The sequence below is a fragment of the Brachyistius frenatus genome, unplaced genomic scaffold (genome assembly GCF_029030835.1).
Source record: "Brachyistius frenatus isolate BFR_SWC_R1_liver_20210118 unplaced genomic scaffold, ASM2903083v1 Contig_79, whole genome shotgun sequence".
Lineage (NCBI taxonomy): Eukaryota > Metazoa > Chordata > Actinopteri > Embiotocidae > Brachyistius > Brachyistius frenatus.
This window is the reverse complement of record NW_027210678.1, coordinates 668,885-691,070: the sequence shown is the minus strand read 5'-3', so window position 1 is coordinate 691,070 and position 22,186 is coordinate 668,885. Positions and strand designations below refer to the sequence as shown.

The 22,186-nt window shown below is 46.4% G+C and overlaps 2 protein-coding genes across 2 annotated transcripts; both read right to left on the bottom strand.

Moving 5' to 3' along the window:
• Positions 1-277: 277 nt before the first annotated feature.
• On the bottom strand, positions 278-14,799 carry kif5ba (kinesin family member 5B, a). Its single transcript, XM_069708900.1, has 25 exons — positions 14,428-14,799; positions 10,126-10,213; positions 9,945-10,018; positions 9,759-9,863; positions 9,447-9,495; positions 8,864-8,919; positions 8,684-8,771; positions 8,438-8,562; positions 8,235-8,339; positions 6,592-6,737; positions 6,197-6,345; positions 5,924-6,111; positions 4,820-4,888; positions 4,127-4,333; positions 3,655-3,798; positions 3,367-3,558; positions 3,121-3,238; positions 2,896-2,987; positions 2,553-2,626; positions 2,326-2,427; positions 1,717-1,777; positions 1,174-1,245; positions 965-1,069; positions 658-874; positions 278-417 (listed from the first exon to the last, which is right to left on the bottom strand). Exons 1-25 carry the CDS (start codon positions 14,551-14,553, stop codon positions 278-280), a joined length of 2,892 nt encoding a protein of 963 aa, XP_069565001.1. The 5' UTR covers positions 14,554-14,799.
• A 2,025-nt stretch (positions 14,800-16,824) lies between these two features.
• pold3 (polymerase (DNA-directed), delta 3, accessory subunit) lies at positions 16,825-21,872 on the bottom strand. The gene is made up of 12 exons (XM_069708890.1): positions 21,740-21,872; positions 21,122-21,177; positions 20,618-20,717; positions 20,500-20,539; positions 20,225-20,357; positions 19,395-19,650; positions 19,244-19,316; positions 18,985-19,153; positions 18,712-18,815; positions 18,385-18,470; positions 18,207-18,288; positions 16,825-17,960 (listed from the first exon to the last, which is right to left on the bottom strand). The coding sequence occupies exons 1-12, from the start codon at positions 21,794-21,796 to the stop codon at positions 17,752-17,754; spliced, it is 1,365 nt and encodes a 454-aa protein (XP_069564991.1). The 5' UTR covers positions 21,797-21,872; the 3' UTR covers positions 16,825-17,751.
• Positions 21,873-22,186: the final 314 nt, after the last annotated feature.

Sequence of the window (22,186 nt, the reverse complement as noted above, 5' to 3'; positions counted from 1 at the left end):
CTTCGTGGCTCCGCAGCAGCGACGAGGAGCCGGCTCGCTGCTGTGGAGTGGAGGTTGTCGGGGTGGGCGGGGTCATGGCGTCTTCTTCTGTGGTGTCGTCCTTTCTGTCCCGCTGCTCTTCAGCTGCACACACACACACACACACACACACACACACACACACACACACACACACACACACACACACACACACAGTGATGTCAAACGTTATGCACGCCAGACTCAAAGGAAGGAGAACGTTGCCGTGGAAACAGCATCATGTTTGCGGTCTCTCCACTCACATCTTGTCGGGCTTGACGCTGCTCCCCCCCCTGATGGACACCGTCTGGCTGTTCTGGTAGAAGCCCCCCCCGCTGCGGTTGATGTTGGGGTGGGTGGGGGACGCCACCGGCTGCTGCCCGGGCCGGATGGGTTTGGCTGAGGAAGAAGAGGAAGAGGAGTTTTAGAACAGAGAAAATATGAATTGAAAAGTTGTTGTTCTTTTAATCTGACGACAAAATTAAATTATAATCCGATTTTATTTCTGGAGAAGTTTGCATCTTTGAGCCAAATATGATTCTACATAATTATAATGAAGCCATATCTGAACAGGAGACGGCTCTTCATCGACAGGGTTCATGGAAGAAGAAGAATCTGTGCAACAGCCGCCACACTCACCGATCTGGGCCGAGTGGCCCCTCCTGGCCATGTTCTTGGCCCGCACGGCCTCCTTGATGCGGTCCACCTCCTGCTGGTAGCGCTTGCGGTCGCGGGCGGCGTTCTCCTTGGCCTCCTTCAGAGCAGATTCCAGGGCCTTGACCCGCTCAGCCGTAGCGCGAAGACGCTTTTCCAGTTTAGGAAGCTCACAGCGCAGGTCTGCATTATCACGCACCAGCTGGGGGACGGTCCGGTAAATACACATTTATTACACCGGCGGAGGAGAAACAGCCGAGAAGGATGGGAGGGAAATTAAAAAAAGTCCCACCTGTTTGTGAACCTTGGTGAGCTGCTCAAGATTGTTCTCAAGAAAGGAGATCTTCTGTTTCTGCGCCGCGCTGCCGCCGGTGTCGTCAGAGTCCATCTCAGCACTCTGAGAGCAAGAAGAAAGAAACACGGTAAATATCCCGTCGGGTTCTGCTTCGACTGACGACCCACCGGACCCTGGAGGTAGAACCAAGTCTGTCTTGTTCTGACCTTCTTCACTCGGGTCGCCAGGTCCTGGACGAACAGCTTCCTCAGGTTGTGCAGCGTCTGCAGCTCTTTGGCCTGAAAAGCAAAAACAACACGAAGATTTTAAATTCATAAATAAAAAGATAATTCCAGATACGTTGCAGCAGAATAATGTTTATAAAACACACAAAAGTTCTGTTTGGTGCTGCGTTCATATGGAAGTCGACAACGTGGAGGGCGTCTAGAAGCCCCAGAGGCTAGCAGGAAACACAACGATGATTTAAACGTCTTCCTCAGACGTCGGCTGTTATCCAAGTTATGAAGACAAACTCTACGTGACTAAATCTACAATATGTCAGCTGAACACGCAACTAAACATGAACCTCCGCGACCTCTGACCTTTCTGGAAACGTCAGCAAACACGTCACAACTCGTGAACTCGAGGCTTTTAGAAAATGCAGAGTTTTGATGTCGTGACTATCCACAAGAGGGCGGCGTTCACACGGACTCTCCTTGTGTACGCGGTAACTACGACAACGTTTGACCGTTAGCTCACGATGAACTCACCACCGTCTCCTCCAGACCCTTCAGGTCCTGTCGGGCCTGCTCCCGCCGGTCCTGCATCACCCTGAACAACAACAACAACACACACTGTGAAAACCACACAGGAGCGTGAGTGTGTGTGTGCGTGCGTGCGAGTGCGTGTGAGTGTGTGAGAGTGAGTGCGTGCGTGTGTGAGTGAGTGCGCGCGTGTGTGTGTGTGTGTGAGAGTGCGTGTGTGCGCATGTGTGTGTGTGTGTGCGTGCGCGAGTGCGTGCGTGTGAGTGTGTGCGCGTGTGTGTGTGCGTGTGTGTGCGCGCGCGTGTGTGTGTGAGTGCGTGTGTGAGCGTGTGTGTCACTGTGTGTGTGAGTGTGAGCGCGTGTGTGAGTGTGTGTGTGGGGGCTGGACAGAGTGAGCAAATATTTAGGAGCAAGTGTTGTGTTGTGTGTTGTGCGAGTGAGTGTGTGTGCGTGTCTGTGTGTCTCTGTGTGTGTGTAGGTGTGTGTGTGTGTGAGTGTGAGTGTGTGTGAGTGTGTGTGTGTGTGTGTGTGAGTGTGTGTGTGTGTGTGTGTGTGTGTGTGTGTGTGTGTGTGTGTGTGTGTGTGTGTGTGTGTGTGTGTGTGTGTGTGACCTACGTGAGCTCGTGCAGTTTGCGGCTCTTATCCTGGTCGGTGGATTTGAGCTTCTCGTGCTCCGCTCTGAGTCTCTCCTGCTCCAACATGATCTTCTGGTTCAGACTGAAGGAAACAAAAACACGTCAGTCATTAAACAAAACAAGAAACAACCTACATTGTATTTCCTGTTTGTGTTTCTGTGTAAATGTGTTTATTTGTTGATCATTTATTGATTTTCAGATTCTTACTCCTGCAGCTCGGTGATGAGCTTCTCCTTGTTATCCAGTTCGTCTCTCAGGCTGCTGATCTGTTTCTGGTGAACACACACACACACACACACACACACACACACGCACACACACACACACACACACACACACACACACACACACACACACACACACACACACACAATGTATATTACACATTATAATATGTCATAAAAACACATTAAAAGATAAGTGAATAACCAACATGCTGTTAAACTAAACACGACATTCATCATGTTCAGATGATTCATTTTTTTAAATGTAATATTTTCAGTGTTAAATTGAAGAGAATAGTTACTTTATATTGTGTATTGATGAGTTTCTGTGTGCGTGAATCTTTTCTCTGACTGAAACTCACCTTGACTTCGTTGGCCGTCTGGATCTCGCTCTCTTTCTCCATCGCGTGAACTTTCTCTGTGAAACACAAACAGATTCAGACCAGCTGTTTGCACTTCATTTCATTTCATGAAAGCAGAACTTGATTTCCGTCTTTGTGAACTTTATCTTTATCACTTTAGCTCCAACAGGAAGCGTCTCCGTGTCTCACCCTGAGCGCTGAGCTTCACCAGCTCCTCGTTCAGAGAGTCCACGTTCTCTTCCAGCTGCCTCTTCTTCTGCTCCACGTTCTGCAGGTACTCCGTCAGGGACTTGATTTTGGCCTCGTGCTGCGGACGGAAGAGACGGTGGAGACGTCAGACGGAAGAGACGGAGGAGACGTCAGACGGTGGAGACGGAGGAGACGTCAGACGGAGAATCCGGAGAACCTCCTTTTTTCCGTTGGTTCCTTTCTTACCTGCGAGATGCGGAGCTGGCAGGCAGCGAGCTCCTTCTCGTTCTCGTCCATCTTCTTGTTGCTCTCCGACTGGGTTCCTTCCAGCTGCTTGCAGCGCTTCACCATCGTCTTCACCTCCGACTTCATCTTGCTGATGTACAGACGGGCGACGGTGAACTCCTCGTCGATCAGGCCGCTGCCGCCCTCGTGTTGCTGACGGGACGGAAGAGGAGGAGAAGAGGAGGAAGATTAGCGACGACGCAGAGAGAGGAGTGACGAAGAGCAGCCAACAGAAATCAGACTCGGTACCTTGATGTCGTTGCTGCCGACGGCGATACCGATCTCCGCCAGGTCTTTGAGCAGTGATGACATCATCTCCGTCACCCTCTTCTTCTGGTGGTTGGACATCTCCTTCAGCTTCTGGAGCTCCGAGTCCAGAGACGACAGGATGGACTGCAGGCAGGAGAAGATTTTAAATCACAGTTATTATTTATTATTGTTATTATTATTATTATCTCCATGCGATGGCTTGTGTTTATCTGATAACTCTCAAAGCTACAAACCTCCGTCGGACTCTGACTTCCATAAATCTGGTTGCAGAGCAGGTTTGAGCTGAATTTCATGGTGTAATTACTCTTAAATAAATGTTTGTTAACCGTGTTAGAGTTGAGGATGAGGAGCACGGTGGCGTTCAGGCGGCCTGAGCTCCTCCTCTCGGCCAGCAGCATGACTTCGTGCCCGTTAGAAGTGTCCGTGGTGCTTTTCTGTGTCGCCAACTCACCGACTTCTGGTTCAGCTCCTCGCTGATGGCCTCGAACTCCTTGGTCTTGTCCTCCACCTCCTGGCTCTTCTGGTCGTAGTTGACGGCCAGCTCCTCCAGAGCCTGTAGCACCTCCTTCACCTCCTCCTTCGAGGCCTCGTTCTCCGCCTGCAGGCGGTTGAGCTCGGCCTGCAGGTTCTCGTGGTCGCGGCGGGACGAGACCAGCAGCTGGAAGGTCACAGAGACGTTCATTATGTCTTTTTATTTCAAACTGATCAGTGCAGGAGTGACGAGACAATATGTCAGCCCTCCAGGAAATCACCATCTACTGACTTTTCTGACAAAAATCATTGTCATCAGAATCTGTTCTGAAAGTATTAACGGTATCAAGTAAATCTTTTCAGACAAAACGGACTTTATTAACATAAATAACTCATCTCCAGTCAGTACGGTTCTCTTCCTCTCATCTCCTCATTAAAACAAAATGAAAGGAAGTGATTCCATATTACTGGATGTTAAATGAGTTTTCTCCACACGTCCAGTCGTCAGAGACGTCTCTTAGTTTCTTTCATCCAGCAGGTCTATGTGTTGAATGAACATGAAGTAAACAACATCTATCAATCACAAAAAACCTCCTGGAGGAACCGGACGTGGACGACTAAACAGTTCACAACAACAGGACCGCAGTAGAAAACAGAACTGGACATCACTCACCTCCTCCTGGTCCAACATCTGCTGCTTCAGCTTCTCGGCCAGCTGACTCTGCTGGTTGATCTCCTCGTCCTGCAAAGACACGCAGAGACGTCAGTATTCACACAAAATATTTCATTTAAATAAATAGTGACTCCAGTGGGATTTTTTTAAAACAATATCAGATGATATGTTTATGTATTCCTGAGTTTTCTGACACCGAGAGTCTCTAAAATACAACCAAACATCCGAATTCACAAAGACCTCCGTGAACTACAGAATAAAACGTCCTGAGTGTCCTTCAGGCTGGTGGGACATCTGTCGGGACATCTGGGACAAGAGACGATATCTTAACATTTACTTCAAAGAAATGGAAAAGATCATCTGCACATGAGGCAGTTTACGATCTGAAGATTAACATGAATCAAACATCACTATGGTCTCATTTTAAGAAGAACTGGGTGGAACCCATCAGATCGGTGTGAAGCCTGAGGAGGAAGAGGAGGAAGAAGAGGAGGAGGGTTGGAGGGGCTAGTTGATCACTTTGATGAAATTTTAATGGTTATTAATCAGAACCATCAGTGATGTCATCGTTGGTTTGTGAACGTTATGAATCCTCCACTTCAGATTCTGTCCGTCACCATCTTTGCTGGTTCAGAGCGGTTTGGAGCAGGAAGTGACCATATTTGGACGAGCTGGGGGAGGAGCCAGCGGTGGATCTGACTGATCTGATTGGAAACCTGATTGCACCACAGGCCTGTCAATCAAACAGACACGCCCCCAAAACAGGTCTTCTTGAATCTTCTTTTCTAATGAATGAGGGATTATTTTCAGATGGACCTCCAGAAAACTAAGAAGAAGGAGTGACTTTAGCTAACAACACCGAGAGAACTGATGGACACATTTTATTCACTTTGGATTTGATGACAGAAGTTGAATGGGAGTCTATGGAGCCGGAGGCTTTTTGGAGCCGACCTCTAGTGGCACTCGCTGGTATTGCAGCTGAAGACACTTCTGGATCAGAACCATTTTACAGACCTGAAGCTACGAACTCTTTTAGAAACAGTCGGTGCTTAGGACATTATAACTTTCCAGCCTGAGAACATGACGCCACGTCGACACACCCACCTTGTCGTCCAGCTGTTTGTAGAGTTTGGCCAGCTCGGCCTCACACTTGTCCTTCTCCACGTCGGTGAGGCGGATGCCGGGCACGGTGGGCGTGGAGGCCGGCTTCTCGTTCAGTATGTTGTCCAGAGCCTGCACCTCGGCGTTGGCCTTCTCCTTGTCGAACTGCTCCTCCACGGGCACGCTCTCACCTGAGACACACGTTCAGGTGCGTTAGACACGTCGGTACACCACGAACGCTCTACAGCGTGGGAGGGGGCGGAGTCACAGGCTCACCGTTCCTCCAGCGGTTCAGCTCGTTCTCCAACCAGGTGACGGTGTTCCTCAGTGTCTTGTTCTTCTCCTTCTCCCGCTCGTACTTCTGCTTCCACTGCTCCGCCGTCAGCTCGACGTTCACCGTCACCGTGTTCTTGATGGTCTTTGCTCTGAATGCCGGAAAAAAAAAGATCGCTTTACTCACGAGAAAAACTCGAAAACGAAACTTTACGCATCATCAAACGGGGAACAAAGAAGTACCGACTGGAACTTCTCAAATCCTCTTCTTGGTTTGTTTTCTTTAAGCACAACTTTTCTGATTTTTAAAACTTGATATTTAAATATATTTCATGAGATGGGACCTGAATTAAAACATGAAGTCCAGTCGACATTAGTTTGGTTGCCGGTCTACTGACCTCTGTCCGAACATCAGGGTGGATTTGGTTTCAGCCTCGTTATAGGAGGACGGCGAGCAGCAGATGACGATGGTGGTCCGACAGTTCCCCCCCAGAGAGTCCTGCAGGATACGGGTCATCTTGCTGTCTCGGTACGGGATGTAGGCCTGAGAGTCCACCACACACACACACACACACACACACACACACACACACACACACACACACACACACACACACACACACACACACACACACACACACAATCAGATTTTGCGATCACAATAATTAACACAAATTCAAGCAAACTCGAGCAGCTTGCAGTTTTTTTTTTCCGCAAAAAAATGTCGTCATCCGAATCTGTGCTGGAAGTATTAAAACATAAACTCCTAATTTCCAGTCAGTACGGCTCTCATCCTCTCATCTCCTCACCAAATAAAACTCTGTTCACCGGAGGAACAAACAGGAAGTGGCCTTCACAATAAAATCTTCTGATGAAATGCTTATTATCCATGGACGCGATCACTGAATGCTGCAGAAGATTTAAACACGTTCAGTTGAAAAAACACAAACCTCTGCTAACATAACATAATAAATAACCTGACCTCCCTCAAACATCAGGATCTGCTGCTCAAGACTGTTTATCAGAACCAGAACAGACCCAAAGTCTGGTGCTGAGATCGTACCCTGCTGTCCTGACAGCGAGGACGCAGCCAACAGGACTCAACGGCTGATGTTGCACTTCTCACCAGTTTAGTGAAACTAGACGCGTGTTTAACGATAACTCCATACGACTCGTACGGATGCAAACAGCGCCGGTTCTTCACGGCTTCTGTTCTCAGCGAGGAGACAATGACGGGTTTGTTCTGGAGATCCGTCAGCGGCTGTCCGCCGCAGGTCGTTTACAGAGAACGGAGCCGCACAACAAAACAACTGTTGATCAAAGTGAAAGGCGTGAAATCGGCGCGGAGAAGCAGAAGGAAAGCATCGCCCGGAGGAAACGTTTCATCAGATCCAGTTATCCAGAAGGCTGAAAACGGAGCTTCCACAGAGAGCAGCACATTCACCACTTCCTCCTGGAGATCTGGTGATCGCAATCATTAACGCAAACACAAGCAAACTCCACAATATTTGCGGGAGTTTGCAATTCTTTTAAATTCCCACGAATTTTCAGCTGCTGGTCCTTGTTTCTATATTCCAGTCACAGACGGTCTGTTCTGGAAACATACGCAGCTTTTAGGACCTTTTATCTCCACGGTCCTCTAAGTTCAATAAATACATTAAAAAGCATTAGAACTAAAATATTTCTGTGATGTGCAGCATGATTATTATCAGAGGAATTTTTTACAGATTTATTCCTTTATCAGGTGGTGATTAAAAAAAAACCAAATATTTTACTGAACCTGCAACTTTTTCTAATTCCCGCAATTTTACACAAAAAAACTCACTTAAAACTCCACAAATTACAGAAACCTTTATGAGAAAATCCGCCGCAAAATCAAACATTTTTGATCAAAAACAATCACTAAAAAAATTGCGTCCTGTAGTGAAGATAAAAGCTCAAGCTGCTGATGAAATGACCAAATCAAACACAAGCTGCTCCTGGATCTCTACGATGGAACGGATTTCAGAAGCCAGGCCGAAGCGTGAAGAGCGTCACTGACCGTTCCTTCAGCCAGCGCCGAGATGACGTTCCCCAGGGACGACAGGGACTTGTTGATGTTCTTGGCTTCGTCCAGCAAGGCTCCCTCTGCTCCCGTTTTACTGACCTGAAACCAGAGATTCACTGAAGCTCAGAGGAGGACGTGGAACTTGAAGCCGGCCCGAAGTACCGGCACACAATAACAGTTCAACTTTTTAAGTTCACCTTTTCACTTCCAGCCAGATCCACCAGGTAGAGCTTCCCACTCAGCTTCTGCTCCGTCTGAGTGTTCTCCTGCTTGACGTTGATCAGGAAGATGCTGTGACTCCTGGAGCTGTGCTCATTCATGTCTGGGGGAGAAGGAAGGGGAAGGGGAGGGGGAGGAGGAGGAGGTCAGAATAAAACCTCTGCACTCAGTGGATTTCTTCCTGACATGATGATGAACATGTGGAGGACAGGACGCCGTCTTACTCGTGACTGCTACATGTCTGTTGGATTTGCCTTCATCGATGGTGTCCATGACTTCATCTGGGCTGCAGACGAACCTCTCGGTGCAGCCCTGTGAGGAAGAACACCAGCAGGTGAGAACATCATCATCCTCCTCCGGCAGCTTCCAGCCTGATCAGACAGGTGACGGGAGGACGGACTCACCTTCACGTAGGGAACTCTGTTTTTGTCTTCATGCACGGACAAGTTGGTCTTCGACACTGGAAAGAAGGAGGCGTGTTTAAGTTTGGTTAAAATGTTTGAGTCTCTGGTTCTCCTGCAGATTTGAAAGCTGTAACTTCCATCCAGCAGGAAAATATAATGTCATGTAAGAGCTGGACAGAGAATAATAAAACAGACACAACATGAAGATATTTTCATGTTTCCTCTGATATATTCAGTGATCCACATTAAGAGCATCGAGTGTTCAGTTCTGGCCTTCAGCAGCTCCTTCTCTCACATCCATATTCATCCACTCTTTTTAACTTCATGAGAAACACCAGAGGAAGTCTAACTGATATTATTCCTGTGAGATTTAAATCATGTTTTGGGGAAAAACACATTATTTATATCCAGCTGCGTTTCGGTGGAATAAACTGCTGATCTCGCTGAAAGTAAACAGTTTTAAATCAGATCTTAAGAATAAAAAAAGAAGATTCTTTATGAAGTCTGTTATTAGTGATCAACCCGTCCTGTATGTTTTGAATTTTGTCAAATAAATCTATCTGTATATCTATCCGTCACTCACCGTCCAACAGGTCCCGGATCTTGTCTAAGTAGATTTCAAAATATGAAACCTGTGAACAGAAGAAGTAGTTCATCATGTGGAGATCAAACTGGAGAATCTAAAAACCCTGTGAGGAGTTCGTCTGGTTTCCTGCAGCGCAGCAACACGCTTTACAAAAGACAGCATCAACGTTTAAAAATAATAATTAAAAAAGCCAAACATTTACAATATTTAACACCATCGCTTGCATCCAAAAAATACTCAGAAACAGCAAACTACAAAACTGATTCCACCTCATTTAATAAACACATGCATCTTGTCCTGTGTGCTTACTTTGATATGAAACTCCAGGTTCTCGTCCATGGAGTAGATGTAGTTGAAGATGTCTTGCACTATCCGGGGGATGATGCCCATTGCATCTGTGTCGTGGAGGTTCCCCTGCAGACACGCAGCAGCTGGAGGTCACGACCAAACCTCAACAAATAAAGACGCACTGATATTTGAAATAAACCTCCTTACCTCCATGGTGTGTGTTTTACCAGATGACGTCTGCCCGTATGCAAAAATGGTTCCATTATATCCCTCCAGAACATCTGCAGAACACAGAACAGAACTTAGAGAGGTTTTCTTTACGTTTCATACGTCATCGCCGTGTTTAAAGATGCTACGTTAAGAAAAGTGAGTGAAAGTGAGAGCTCACCTTTTACGATCTTCTGGGCGCAGGCGTTGTACACTTGTTCCTGTGACGTACTAGACTGGAACACTCTGTCGAACATGTACGGTTTACCCTGGGACGAAGAGGAGAAGAGGAGTGAGTGACAGGTGAAACGTGTCCAGCAGGAGTTTGTGTGAAATCTCTTGAGATGTATTCAGCCTCGCTCCTTCGGTTTACGTCATAAATGGAGACGATGATCAGTGTCAGGATGAAGAAGGGATTTTTATTTTTTTTACGTGGCGAAACAAAACGTTTAGCGAAGCTGCAGAAACAGAATAAAAACACTCCGGGAACTCAGGGTGAACGTTGAATATGTTTCATGTTCATGAGAGCTGATAATAGACCAAACATTAAGGAGCAGTTTACATGCGATTTTTCCCGGATTATCGATGAAAATCCAAGAATTGGATCCGAACTGTGTCAGCAGATGATCAGTATTCAGTGACTCTGATGGGACGCAATAAAAACCTGATCTCAACATAATTCAACCTCCAGCAGCTGCGTTTAGTTCAACTTCTCTCCAAACCTTCAGTCCTCCTCTCAGAGGCTGAGCCGCCGTCAGCAGACAAAAGAGGAGGCTGAAGTTTAACGTGCCCGCTGCTGACCCCGTCACCTCCACTCCCGTCTAATGGGATTACAGCCTGGACTTGTGATTGCAGGGAAATGTGTTGTTGGAGTGTTTATAAGTTCATAAATGCTCGTTCACAACCCGGCGCCGCCGACGGCTCTGAGGGAGTTCACTCAGTCCACGATGAGTCTGCAGCCTCCTCACGCTCCCTCAAATCTAACAGAGTTTGTGTTGCTAGGCAGATCAGCTTCAGTGATTTTTTTTAGCCAGCCTTACTTCCTGGTAAAAAAACAAAGACAAAAAAACCGGTGTTGATTGCTTCCTGGTTATTTACCTGCTGAAACGAGGTAGAAGCTCTTTCACTGATCTCCCTCTAATCCTTTTGTTTTCTTCCATCGCCATACGTCTAAAAGTAGCTCGGAGCTGCTCTGATGTGGCGTTTCCAAGCTCACGTAAAAAAGGGAAGCGTGACGGCGACGGACGCCAGAATCATTCAGCTGCTGCAGGCTGGCGGAGCAGCTCGGAGACGACACCCAAACCACCATCATCTGGAAACTTCGTCTCACTCTCTGGTCAGAGTGACGTACAGCTGTGAGGGTGGACCGCACCGTCACATTCACCACGAGACTGAAGTCTCCGTGGAGCATCACCACCACATGTCTCCCCATCAGGCTCCTCAGGCCACGCCCCCTGGACCGCCTCAAAACACAGGAGCTCAGAGCGTCTGCAAAAAACAAAGTGTATCACTATAATAATGACCCCTCCCCACCCGGTGGCCCGGCCCAGCTGCCTGCTCTGATTGGTCCAGCAGCTGGTAACCAGGAGAGCAAACACAGGCGGCGGTGGGGGGTGGGGGGGGATTACCCAGGAGGCCTTACTGCGCTGCTGTTAGCACGGCCGCTCCTCAGAGCAACATCCACCGAGCTTCTGGCTCGCAACACTTGAGTCTCTCACAATGATATGTTGGCACCATGAGCTGGGCGGGGCCACAACACCCCTTATATAGGGGCCACAACACGCCTTATATAGGGGCCACAACACGCCTTATATAGGGGCCACAACACCCCTTATATAGGGGCCACAACACGCCTTATATAGGGGCCACAACACGCCTTATATAGGGGCCACAACACGCCTTATATAGGGGCCACAACACCCCTTATATAGGGGCCACAACACGCCTTATATAGGGGCCACAACACCCCTTATATAGGGGCCACAACACGCCTTATATAGGGGCCACAACACGCCTTATATAGGGGCCACAACACGCCTTATATAGGGGCCACAACACGCCTTATATAGGGGCCACAACACGCCTTATATAGGGGCCACAACACGCCTTATATAGGGGCCACAACACGCCTTATATAGGGGCCACAACACGCCTTATATAGGGGCCACAACACGCCTTATATAGGGGCCACAACACCCCTTATATAGGGGCCACAACACGCCTTATATAGGGGCCACAACACGCCTTATATAGGGGCCACAACACGCCTTATATAGGGGCCACAACACGCCTTATATAGGGGCCACAACACGCCTTATATAGGGGCCACAACACGCCTTATATAGGGGCCACATCACCCCTTATATAGGGGCCACAACACCCCTTATATAGGGGCCACAACACGCCTTATATAGGGGCCACAACACCCCTTATATAGGGGCCACAACACCCCTTATATAGGGGCCACATCGAGGCCTTATAGGGGCCACAGACAGAGCCAGTGTCAGCTGAACTGTTCAAGAAGTGTCCACAGCGCCGTTGTGAGAGGATGAATAGTCCCGTTGTGCTCCACGTTCACCAGATAAATCATCGGTTCAGCTCCGAGGAGGACGCGAGTCATCCGTGATCAGTTTCTATTGCTCCTGTAAACTCTTTTAACAGCCGGGTTTCTGTACGTGAGCTCGTTATGAAGACACCAAAGTCCTCGGAGACACAAGACAGGTTGTTGTTAAAGCAGGCGAATGTTTAACCATGTTTATTATGTACAAACTGGAGATGTGAGCCAGCTGTTCTGCTCTCTAATTACTAGACTATGAAGACTTATTGAGAACGTGCCATAAGAGACCAAGGTTGTGTAATCCTGTTCAATACATCCTTTATGTAAATAAAACAAAGCACCGTGACAACAGTCCCACATGGAGCAGGGCAGATTAACGAGGTCTTTAATCCTCATCACGGATCATTCAACTTTAAAGGACAGATTACACTTCGGTACCAGGAATTATAATTATAAACTAATGTCCTCACTACGTTTTAATATGCAGTCGATCCTCAAAGTGTCCAGTCACCGAAGGCCAAAAATAATCAAACTGGATGTCCTATAATTATATCATAATTAATTAATAATGCATACTGTTTTATTATGTGTATTTCACCTTTTGTCTTGTGTTTTCTGCTGTTTGTTTCCACCGCGGTGACAGGAGCAGGTCGGCTAGCTGCTGTTAGCTTTAGTTCAGCAGCATTATTAGAAGGAACCAGCTAGCCGAGGCCGGCTAACCTGTTAGCCACAAATCAGAACGGTCTGATGGTAACTGATGGTTCCTGGTTCCAGAGGAACTCCTCATCAATACCTCCTGATGGTTCCTGGTTCCAGAGGAACTCCTAATCAATAGTTCCTGGTTCCAGAGGAACTCCTCATCTATACCTCCTGATGGTTCCTGGTTCCAGAGGAACTCCTCATCAATACCTCCTGATGGTTCCTGGTTCCAGAGGAACTCCTCATCAATACCTCCTGATGGTTCCTGGTTCCAGAGGAACTCCTCATCAATACCTCCTGATGGTTCCTGGTTCCAGAGGAACTCCTCATCAATACCTCCTGATGGTTCCTGGTTCCCGAGGAACTCCTCATTAATACCTCCTGATGGTTCCTGGTTCCAGAGGAACTCCTCATCAATACCTCCTGATGGTTCCTGGTTCCAGAGGAACTCCTAATCAATACCTCCTGATGGTTCCTGGTTCCAGAGGAACTCCTAATCAATACCTCCTGATGGTTCCTGGTTCCAGAGGAACTCCTCATCAATACCTCCTGATGGTTCCTGGTTCCAGAGGAACTCCTAATCAATACCTCCTGATGGTTCCTGGTTCCAGAGGAACTCCTCATCAATACCTCCTGATGGTTCCTGGTTCCAGAGGAACTCCTCATCAATACCTCCTGATGGTTCCTGGTTCCAGAGGAACTCCTAATCAATACCTCCTGATGGTTCCTGGTTCCAGAGGAACTCCTCATCAATACCTCCTGATGGTTCCTGGTTCCAGAGGAACTCCTAATCAATACCTCCTGATGGTAACTCGGAGGGGGAGCGGGGACCGAGTTCTCCGGCCGGTGCTCAGCGACATGTCCGACCCGGGCCGGCCGGTGTGTTTCGGGGCTTTGTTGAATGACAGCTCGCAGGACGACCGCGAACAAAAGACATTTTACGGCAACTCGACCGAGATGTGACGTTCAGTCTGCTGCTGACTGGCAGCAGCTACTCAAATAAATCAAGGATCAGACGGTTCCGACCGGGCCGGGCCGGGCCGGGACCGGGCCGGGGCTGACGGAGGTGCCGCCGCCGAGGGCCGGTCAAGCCCCGGCTAACGAGCTAACGAGCTAAGGTGCTAACTCCCGCGGCCGACAGGACAATCAGAAATGGCGGCCCGCTGCCTGAGCTGAGGCCCCCGGCAAGAGGCGCATCCAGCCCGGCAGCACACGACAACCACTCACCCCGATCACCACGTTCTCCTCCCCCTGGAACTTGGGGATGTATCGGTCGCCTCTGGTCACCTCGGAGCTGTTCAGGGGCCTGAAGCGGCACATCACTTTGATGGTGCACTCCGCCGGGTCGGCCATCTTCACGGTTCACCAACGGAAATTCACCGACAGCAGATCCGCGAGCCCAGGGGCGGCCGTGGAGGGGGGCGCTGGGGGGGCGGGAAAAGGGAGGCCGAGCCCCTCTGTGCCAAAAGTCCGGTTCTGGAAGTGAAACACGGCCCGATGATCCGCCGGGCTTTTCAACAAAAGTCCTTGTTTTCCTTCTCGGTCACTTCCCCTCCGGTTAGGAAGCCATGATGCCGGTGGATCAGCCGCCCGCGCCCCGCCCGCTGCCGTGGATGACGTCACCCCGTCGGCGCGCCCTCCTCACCGTGTTGTTATAATTTAAAAAAAGATTTAAATCCGAAATAATCCGCGGACACAGAAACACACAAGTATTATAACCTAAATAAAATACAGTATATTCTTCACTTCAGAGGAAAATGTTGTGCTTTTTTTTTTTTTACATTTATCTGAGTCACTCTTTACTTTGTAGTTAAAGGTTAAAACCTGGAGTCACTAAAGACTGATCCACATGGGAAAAAACAACAGTACATGAAGTAGTTAACATTAAAATGATGGTAATAATCTAATTAAAACGGTTTATTAACACAGTATGAAAGGACAGAGAAGTATAAAACACTGTATGATCAATACTTTAAAGTAAAATCTCCCTGCAAACAATTTTGTATTTTAGTAGTCGCGAGTGGGCGTGGCCAATTGGTTCACTAGCGCCCCCTAAACAGATGACCCGGCGGCTGCATGCACGTACATGCACGAGATTCGGTGGTCATGTGTCACACTGAGACCTACAAAAAAGTTCCAACGCACCATTACATCAACTCAACAGGAAGTCCGCCATTTTTACGATTCACAAGTTGTACTTTAATGAACTCCTCCTACAAATTTTGTCGGACCTACTTGAAATTTATTCGGTTTACTCTTAACATGTTTGGGATTAAAAGTTATCGTAAGAATTCGTTTTCGTCGATGGGTGTGCCCGTGGCGTGGCAGCCAAAAAGTGACCTCATGAGGATGCGGGTTCGAGACCCACTCAAGGTAAAACACAGGTTTCACGGAGGGCGAGTCCCTCTAAGCCACACGGCTGCGAGTTTCCTGGTTTCAGGTTTGTGTTGTAAATGCAGTTATACTAATACCAAACCAAAGGTCAACAATAATACAAAACAAAATTGTAATACAAAACAAAAACTCAAACAAAAATAAGTCAATAACAAAATATAAAGGGTCTTTTGGGATTTTTGTCCGAACTACCAAACTTTATCCCCCAAAATCCCATTAATCCATTTTAACAAAAAGCTTGTAAAAGCCTGTGTTGACATGAAGCACTTTCTCATTTGTTTGTAACATGGCTGAAAATGAACGTGTACAGCTACGCAATAAAAAAAAAATCTAAGAATTGTTCAGGAAAATGTGCTTGAAAATGTGTCTGTAATTATCCGTCAAGCTTTTTAACCCATGTGACCGCAAACAGACGTTTATTAGGAGTTTGGTTTCTGTTTATTTGCGGCCGTAAAAAAAAAAAAAAGAAGTAAATATGAGAAAAGTGAGAGCTTCAATGATTTTGGATAAAGTGACATAATTCCTGATGTTGCACAGCGTTGGAGGCGATCCTGATTATCTGATGTGCTTTAAGCTTTAAGGGGAATCTCAGAAACACTGGATCTATTGTTGAGGAGAGAGAGAGAGAGACAGAGAGAGAGACAGAGACAGAGAGAGAGAGAAAGAGAGAAAAAGAGAGAGAGACACAGATAGAGAGAGAGAGAAAAAGAGAGAGAGAGAGACACAGAGAGAAAGAGAGAGAAAAAGAGAGAGAGAAAGAGAGAGAGAAAAAGAGAGAGAGACAGAGACAGAGAGAGAAAGAGAGAGAAAAAGAGAGAGAGAAAGAGAGAGAGAAAAAGAGAGAGAGAGAGAGAGAGAGAGAGACAGAGAGAGAGAGCAGCCGTGACTCAGCTGTCTCCTTCTGTGGACGTTGCAGCTTGGAGACCTCCTTCGAAATAATCATAAAAAAAAAGAAAAGGAAAAAAGGAGTGACCTCACTCAACAGATGCCATAATGGATCCGGGGCACATTTCCAGGCCCTGCCGCTCCCCAGGAACACTGGAAGGAAATCCTGCCTGAATGTGGGAGCGCTGAGCTCATAATCCACATACCAGTTGAACTTGTTTGTGAGCAGAGGGAGTGGCAGACCATGGTGGAGAGCTCGGTGATCTTCCTCCTCTGTGGAGAAGAAAAGGTCATACAAGCTCTCATCATACAGAAATAAAAGTGTTGATACTGGGATACATATTTATTTTAGCACCCCCCCCCCCCCCCCCGACTGTGTACCAGAGGACTCAGCATCTAACTAAGCCTATTATTTGACAGCTGTGTCGGTTATTACAGGCGTGTAGATTTGCTGTCGCTGACATCAGCGTGTTCACAAGCGCTTACAGAGGAGACGATAAGTTTCATCAACGTCTCATTATTTCTATCTGCTGCATTTAAGGGAAGAAAAAAAACCCACAACATTTAATATATTTAAAGTCTGTAAAAGTTCATAAAGTCTGATGGGATGTTGTAAAGCTGAAGAGCAGAGGAAGCAATCATGGAGTCAGTGGAGACAGATGCACCTGCTGAGGTTGTTTTACTTCAGTAAATGTAGAAATGCAACAGTGGAGAAATAATATTTAGGAACTACTAATAGTTTACCGTAGTTTAAATGCATATCTGTCCAAAGATGACAGCACAGAAACATCCACCACAATCTCAAGGTGAACACCGAAGGTCAATAATCACCAATTCAGTGTCATAAATGTCAAAATATGATCAAAGTCTCCTCTGCTCCTCAGTTATTGTTATGTTGGACAGAAAAGAATAACAATCATTTCATCTTATTAGATATTTATGTTTAAATGTTATGGCCACAAACATGTTTTGTGATGTCAGTGACCTTTGACCTCCAAAGTCGAACCAGTTCATCTTTGGGTCCGAGTGAATGGTTGTGCCAAATTGTAAGAAGTTCCCTCAACGCGGTCCTCAGATCTCACATTCACAAGAACGGGGCTGGCCGATAGGACGGAATGTGGGGTCATAGTGACCTTGACCTCTGACCTTTGATCACCATTTCTTTTTTTTATAATAATAATCCTTTAACCTGCAGGAAAAACAGGTTTATTAATGTTTCATGTTTTTAGATCAGCAGGTTGTCAGGAAGTCTCGTTGTTCCTCGAGTTCATGTTATTTCTTCTGGAAGAAGCCCATGATGGACGCTTGTTTCGCTCCTTTGTTTGCGCTGGACGAACTTTTTTTCTGACTTCTCTTCTCGTCCTCTCTGCTGCTCGACGCTAGTTTTGGTTTGACGGCGTCTCTCGGAGCTTGTTTAGAGGATTTAACTTCCTCCTCTTCTGTTTCAGAGTACGATTCACTCTCGTAGTCTTTTTCTGTCACTGGGGGAAAAAACAGGAAGTCAGAAATGAACAAGAAATAATCAGACGGCTGAAACCAGCTGGAGTCAAGTTATCAAACGGCTAACAATGCTAACAAAGAGCACATCAATTATTATTCTACGTTTTTAAAGGTGATCAGTATTTTTCTATATTAAAACGTGACCAATTCTGATTATTATTATCATCATTATTAGCACCGGAAGTTACGATGTAAACATAAAGCCGAAGGAAGACAAGTTTCCGTACCGATGCATCCTTCATCGTCCACGAAGGTCCGAGACCTCAGCACTCGCCTCCTCTTCCTCATCTTCATCTCAGAGTTCCCACGCTGCGCAATAAAAACCATAACGAGTCAAATACAGAAGAAACAATTTCATCACTCCGTTTAGTTAAAAACATCGACACCACAACGTCCAGCGCTTACGTGTGAATGTGTGACGGACTCGACCTTCTTTTCGGGACTCGGCGACGGTTCTCTGGTTTCCATCGGCTGCGGAGAATCTGGGACGACTGAAGAGAACGAATATGTTTCAGAAAATATTCGTTTCGTTTCTGTCGGAGGGCTCAAATAACTAATCATTGGTACAAACTGTAATATTGAAAAAGACAAAAAGTTTGACAACTACCTGAAATGTTTACGAATAAAATGTATATTTATTTCTTCATCGTCAGTTCCAACTTTAATTCAAACTGCTTAAAACTTTCCAAGTACAAAATGACTAAAATAAATAATAGTAATAAAGTTGCTGACCGTCTTCGTCGCTGCTGTCTGGTTCTGGCCTCTTGATCCTTCGTCTCTTCTTCTTCTCCATCTTCTCCTCATCGCCGTCAGAGTCTTCTGTTCGCTTGGATTTGCTTTAAAATAAACAGAAAACAATTTAAATAAATAATAATTAAAAAAAACATCGCACATGTTTCAAAAAAACAAAAACGTTTTCTAATCTGATTTTATGAGCACTAAAACTCTGTTTGATTATTGAAAAGGAACATTTATCTCAGATTCCCTTCATGAGTACAAACTCACCTCCTGCCGTCTTTCTTCGTCTCTTTTTGAGACTCCGCAGCAGCTTCTTCTTCTTCTTCTTCTTCTTCTTCTTCTTCCTTTTTCTCGGCCGTTGAACTCTGATGTCGCTGCTCTGATGTGGAAGACGACTTCGCTGCCTCGTCCTCCTTCATGGTTTTGTCGGGTTTCTCTGAGGAAGTGATGAAGATGATGATCCACTTTGTGTTTTTTTAGTGAACAGAACAGCATGTTGTTGGACATCACTGGTTAAACTACTCACTTCCTGTTTGATTCCCAAAGAAGTTGGCCATTGGATTGACTTTCGCTGCCGGTTTACTTTTGGGGGCGTCGACCTAAAATAAAAAAAAACAAGCATCATGACGAGCGTGTGGAGCAGCTCCTCCGCCACACAGGAACAGGATCTGACGTACCGCAGGCGGATCCTCTCTCGGCTCGGACTTCGTCTCTTTGCTGCTGTCCTGCTTCTTAGGCGCGGATTTGTTCGCGAACATTCCCAAGATGCCTTTCTGCGGCTTGGCGGCCTGTTTGAAAGCCGCTCTGGCGTCTCCGTTTGTGCTGCACTTTTTGACTTCAGGCTCTGGAGTCGGAGGACGCTGCGTTTCTCTCGTCTGCTGCCGGTCCAGAGAGGCCAGCGGCGCCGCGCCGGCACAGCGGATCGCACTGAATCTACCAACCGAGGGAGGAAATATTCAACCATCCTGAACACGACTCGTTAATTCAAAATAGACCAAAGAAAACATATTGAATGTTGAAACTGGGACATTTAATTGTTTTATGATAAATATATGCTACTTTTGAATTTGATGGCAGCGACACGTGGTGCCTTCCCAGATGTGCGATGCCATGAGCACTAATGCGTCCCTGTACCATCACAGATGCTGGCTTTAGAACTGAGCTGATAACAAGCTGGATGGTCCCTCTCCTCTTTAACCTGGAGGATGCAGCGTCCATGATTTCCAAACAGAATCTCAGATTGTGATCCATCAGACCTCAGGACAGTTGTCCACTTCACCTCAGTCTATCTTCAATGATCTCGGTCCAGAGAAGGCGGCGGTGTTTCTGGATCATGTTTCTATCTGGTTTCTTCTTTGGAGAGTTTTAACATCATTTGTGGACGCAGCGATGAACTGTGTTCACAGACGATGGTTTTCACAAGTGTTCCTGAGCCCATGCAGTGATTTCCACTTACAGAATGAGCATAGTGGGACAGATTGTCCGCCCTGATTCCTGACCAACGTACCTGCTGCAGTTCTTGAGATTGTCTTTGACGGCATCGTAGTCGACGCTGTAGAGCGGCCCGCTGTCCTTCAGCAGAGCCTTCTGGACACTGTAGACATGAACGCTGACGATCAAACTCATCTTGGCTTTAAAATCTGCAGAAGGAAAAACAGCTGAGTTTACACGCAGCAGACATCTTCTCAAATATGCAAAAACGTAAAGACAAACAGACACTGAAAGCAGAACCAGTTCCAGATGAAACACCGCAGGGTGTTGTGGGAAATAACGTTCACACACCTTCCAGCTGTTCCTCTCTGACAACCGACACCTTGTGACTCTGAAAAACAAACACAGCGTCAAACAAACGGCAGCTTTGTGCATTCAGGAAAAGAAAAGCGTCTCAGTGTCGTCTCACCGTCTGCCCGTTGTCCACCAGCTTCCCCGACACCAGGTAGGTGGCGTGCAGCGGAGCCGAACTCTCCCTCCTCTTGTGATCCAGGTAATGGAAGAGCATTCTGGAAACAACACACATCTCAGGTGTGTTTCAAAGATATCACACTGTATACCTCAACACCTCTTTAATTTTCACAGGAAAATATATGACAACTCTTTTGATAATTCTTTTTTTTTTTTTTTTAGCTGAAATGCCAAATAGATTTTATTTATTTATTTAAATGAAAATTCTTACTTTAAAAATACTTTAAAGCATTTTATAGAAAACATTGAGAATTTATCCCTTTAATAAAAACGAATATTAATGTCTGCCCTCGACAGATCGATCACTTCTACCGCAGTGATTTTTTTTTGTGACAAACCTCCGATTTTCCTGTTTCTACTGATCACAAAGTATTGATCGCTCTGTAAACTTTGGTTTCTGCACGTTTTAATGAAAAAGGTCTGAATGAATCGGGACACTCACTGTTTCGCTGTGTTGACATGAACTCCCAGAGTGAGACTCAGCCATTTATAGGTCACCTGATGAACAGAGAACACATCATAACATCTGCGTTTACATCCACACAGGAACAAAACAACTTGGGGAGAAATTATGAGACCGGCTACTCAGATAAATACAGTCAGATCTGAAGGTTTACTTTTATTACCTGGAAACTCTAAAATCTTTCTGTTTCCATCAATCAACTTGAAGTGATGAACAAATGGCACAATATAAAAGTGTAAGTGTTGACCTTTGACTGTTGTTTGGGGTTTATTAAATCCTACACTGTCGGTCTGTTGCAGGTTTCCTGCAGTAACTGAAACTAATCAACTGTATTGAAAACTGATGATTTTACCCAATTTCCAATATTTGCTTCATCATCCAGCAGCCGAATTCACCAGAAGACCCAAATAGACCATTGTAATGAATAAATATGTAAGTCAATACACAGACATTGTCGTAAAAGCAAGAAAACATTAAATCCGGCATTTTTGTGAACGGACTTCAACAGCTAATCCTGTCGAAGCTAACGCACGTTCTAGCGTAACAACCGGACTTTAGCTGGAGCAGAAACGTGTCGTGAATCCAAAGTGTTCTTACTATTTTGTCGTGGTCGTTGACGAATTCGTCGATATTATCGAGGTAAAGTTCTTCCATTGTTTGGATTCTCCTTCACGGCGGACGTCTTGTTTAACCGATTTGACTGCGCGGGAAGGCAGTTTATTTACTTCCTGTTATATGTCACGTGTCTGCGTGAATTTCCTGTACGGCGAGAGGCCGAAGGCTGCCCCCTGCAGGCCAACCTGGGCTACTGCTGTAAACCCAACTAACTGGCTCTGTGGTAAGAGAAGTCATAATTCAGAACCATTTCCCAGGAAGTAAGAAATATACATTATTAGGGTCGATCGTTGTGCCCGTGGCGTGGCGGCCCAAAAGTGACGCAAAAATTAGTTGTGGGTCACTTTTTGCTGCAGTATGATATTTTTTAAAATCATGACAAAGGGAAGGCTCAAACCCCCAACCTTTAGTGCTAACCACTGCCCCAAC

Excerpts from the sequence above, each read along its gene's own strand:
- kif5ba (XM_069708900.1), bottom strand. The coding sequence starts at position 14,553 with ATGGCCGACCCGGCGGAGTGCACCATCAAAGTGATGTGCCGCTTCAGG. Across the intron at positions 10,214-14,427 it reads AGGAGAACGTGGTGATCGGG|GGTAAACCGTACATGTTCGA; the intron begins GTGAGTGGTTGT and ends TCTTCGTCCCAG. Across the intron at positions 2,988-3,120 it reads GGTGAAGCTCAGCGCTCAGG|AGAAAGTTCACGCGATGGAG; the intron begins GTGAGACACGGA and ends TGTGTTTCACAG.
- pold3 (XM_069708890.1), bottom strand. The coding sequence starts at position 21,796 with ATGGAAGAACTTTACCTCGATAATATCGACGAATTCGTCAACGACCAC. Across the intron at positions 20,718-21,121 it reads CATGTCAACACAGCGAAACA|AATGCTCTTCCATTACCTGG; the intron begins GTGAGTGTCCCG and ends TGTTGTTTCCAG. Across the intron at positions 17,961-18,206 it reads GGACGATGAAGGATGCATCG|TGACAGAAAAAGACTACGAG; the intron begins GTACGGAAACTT and ends TTTTTCCCCCAG.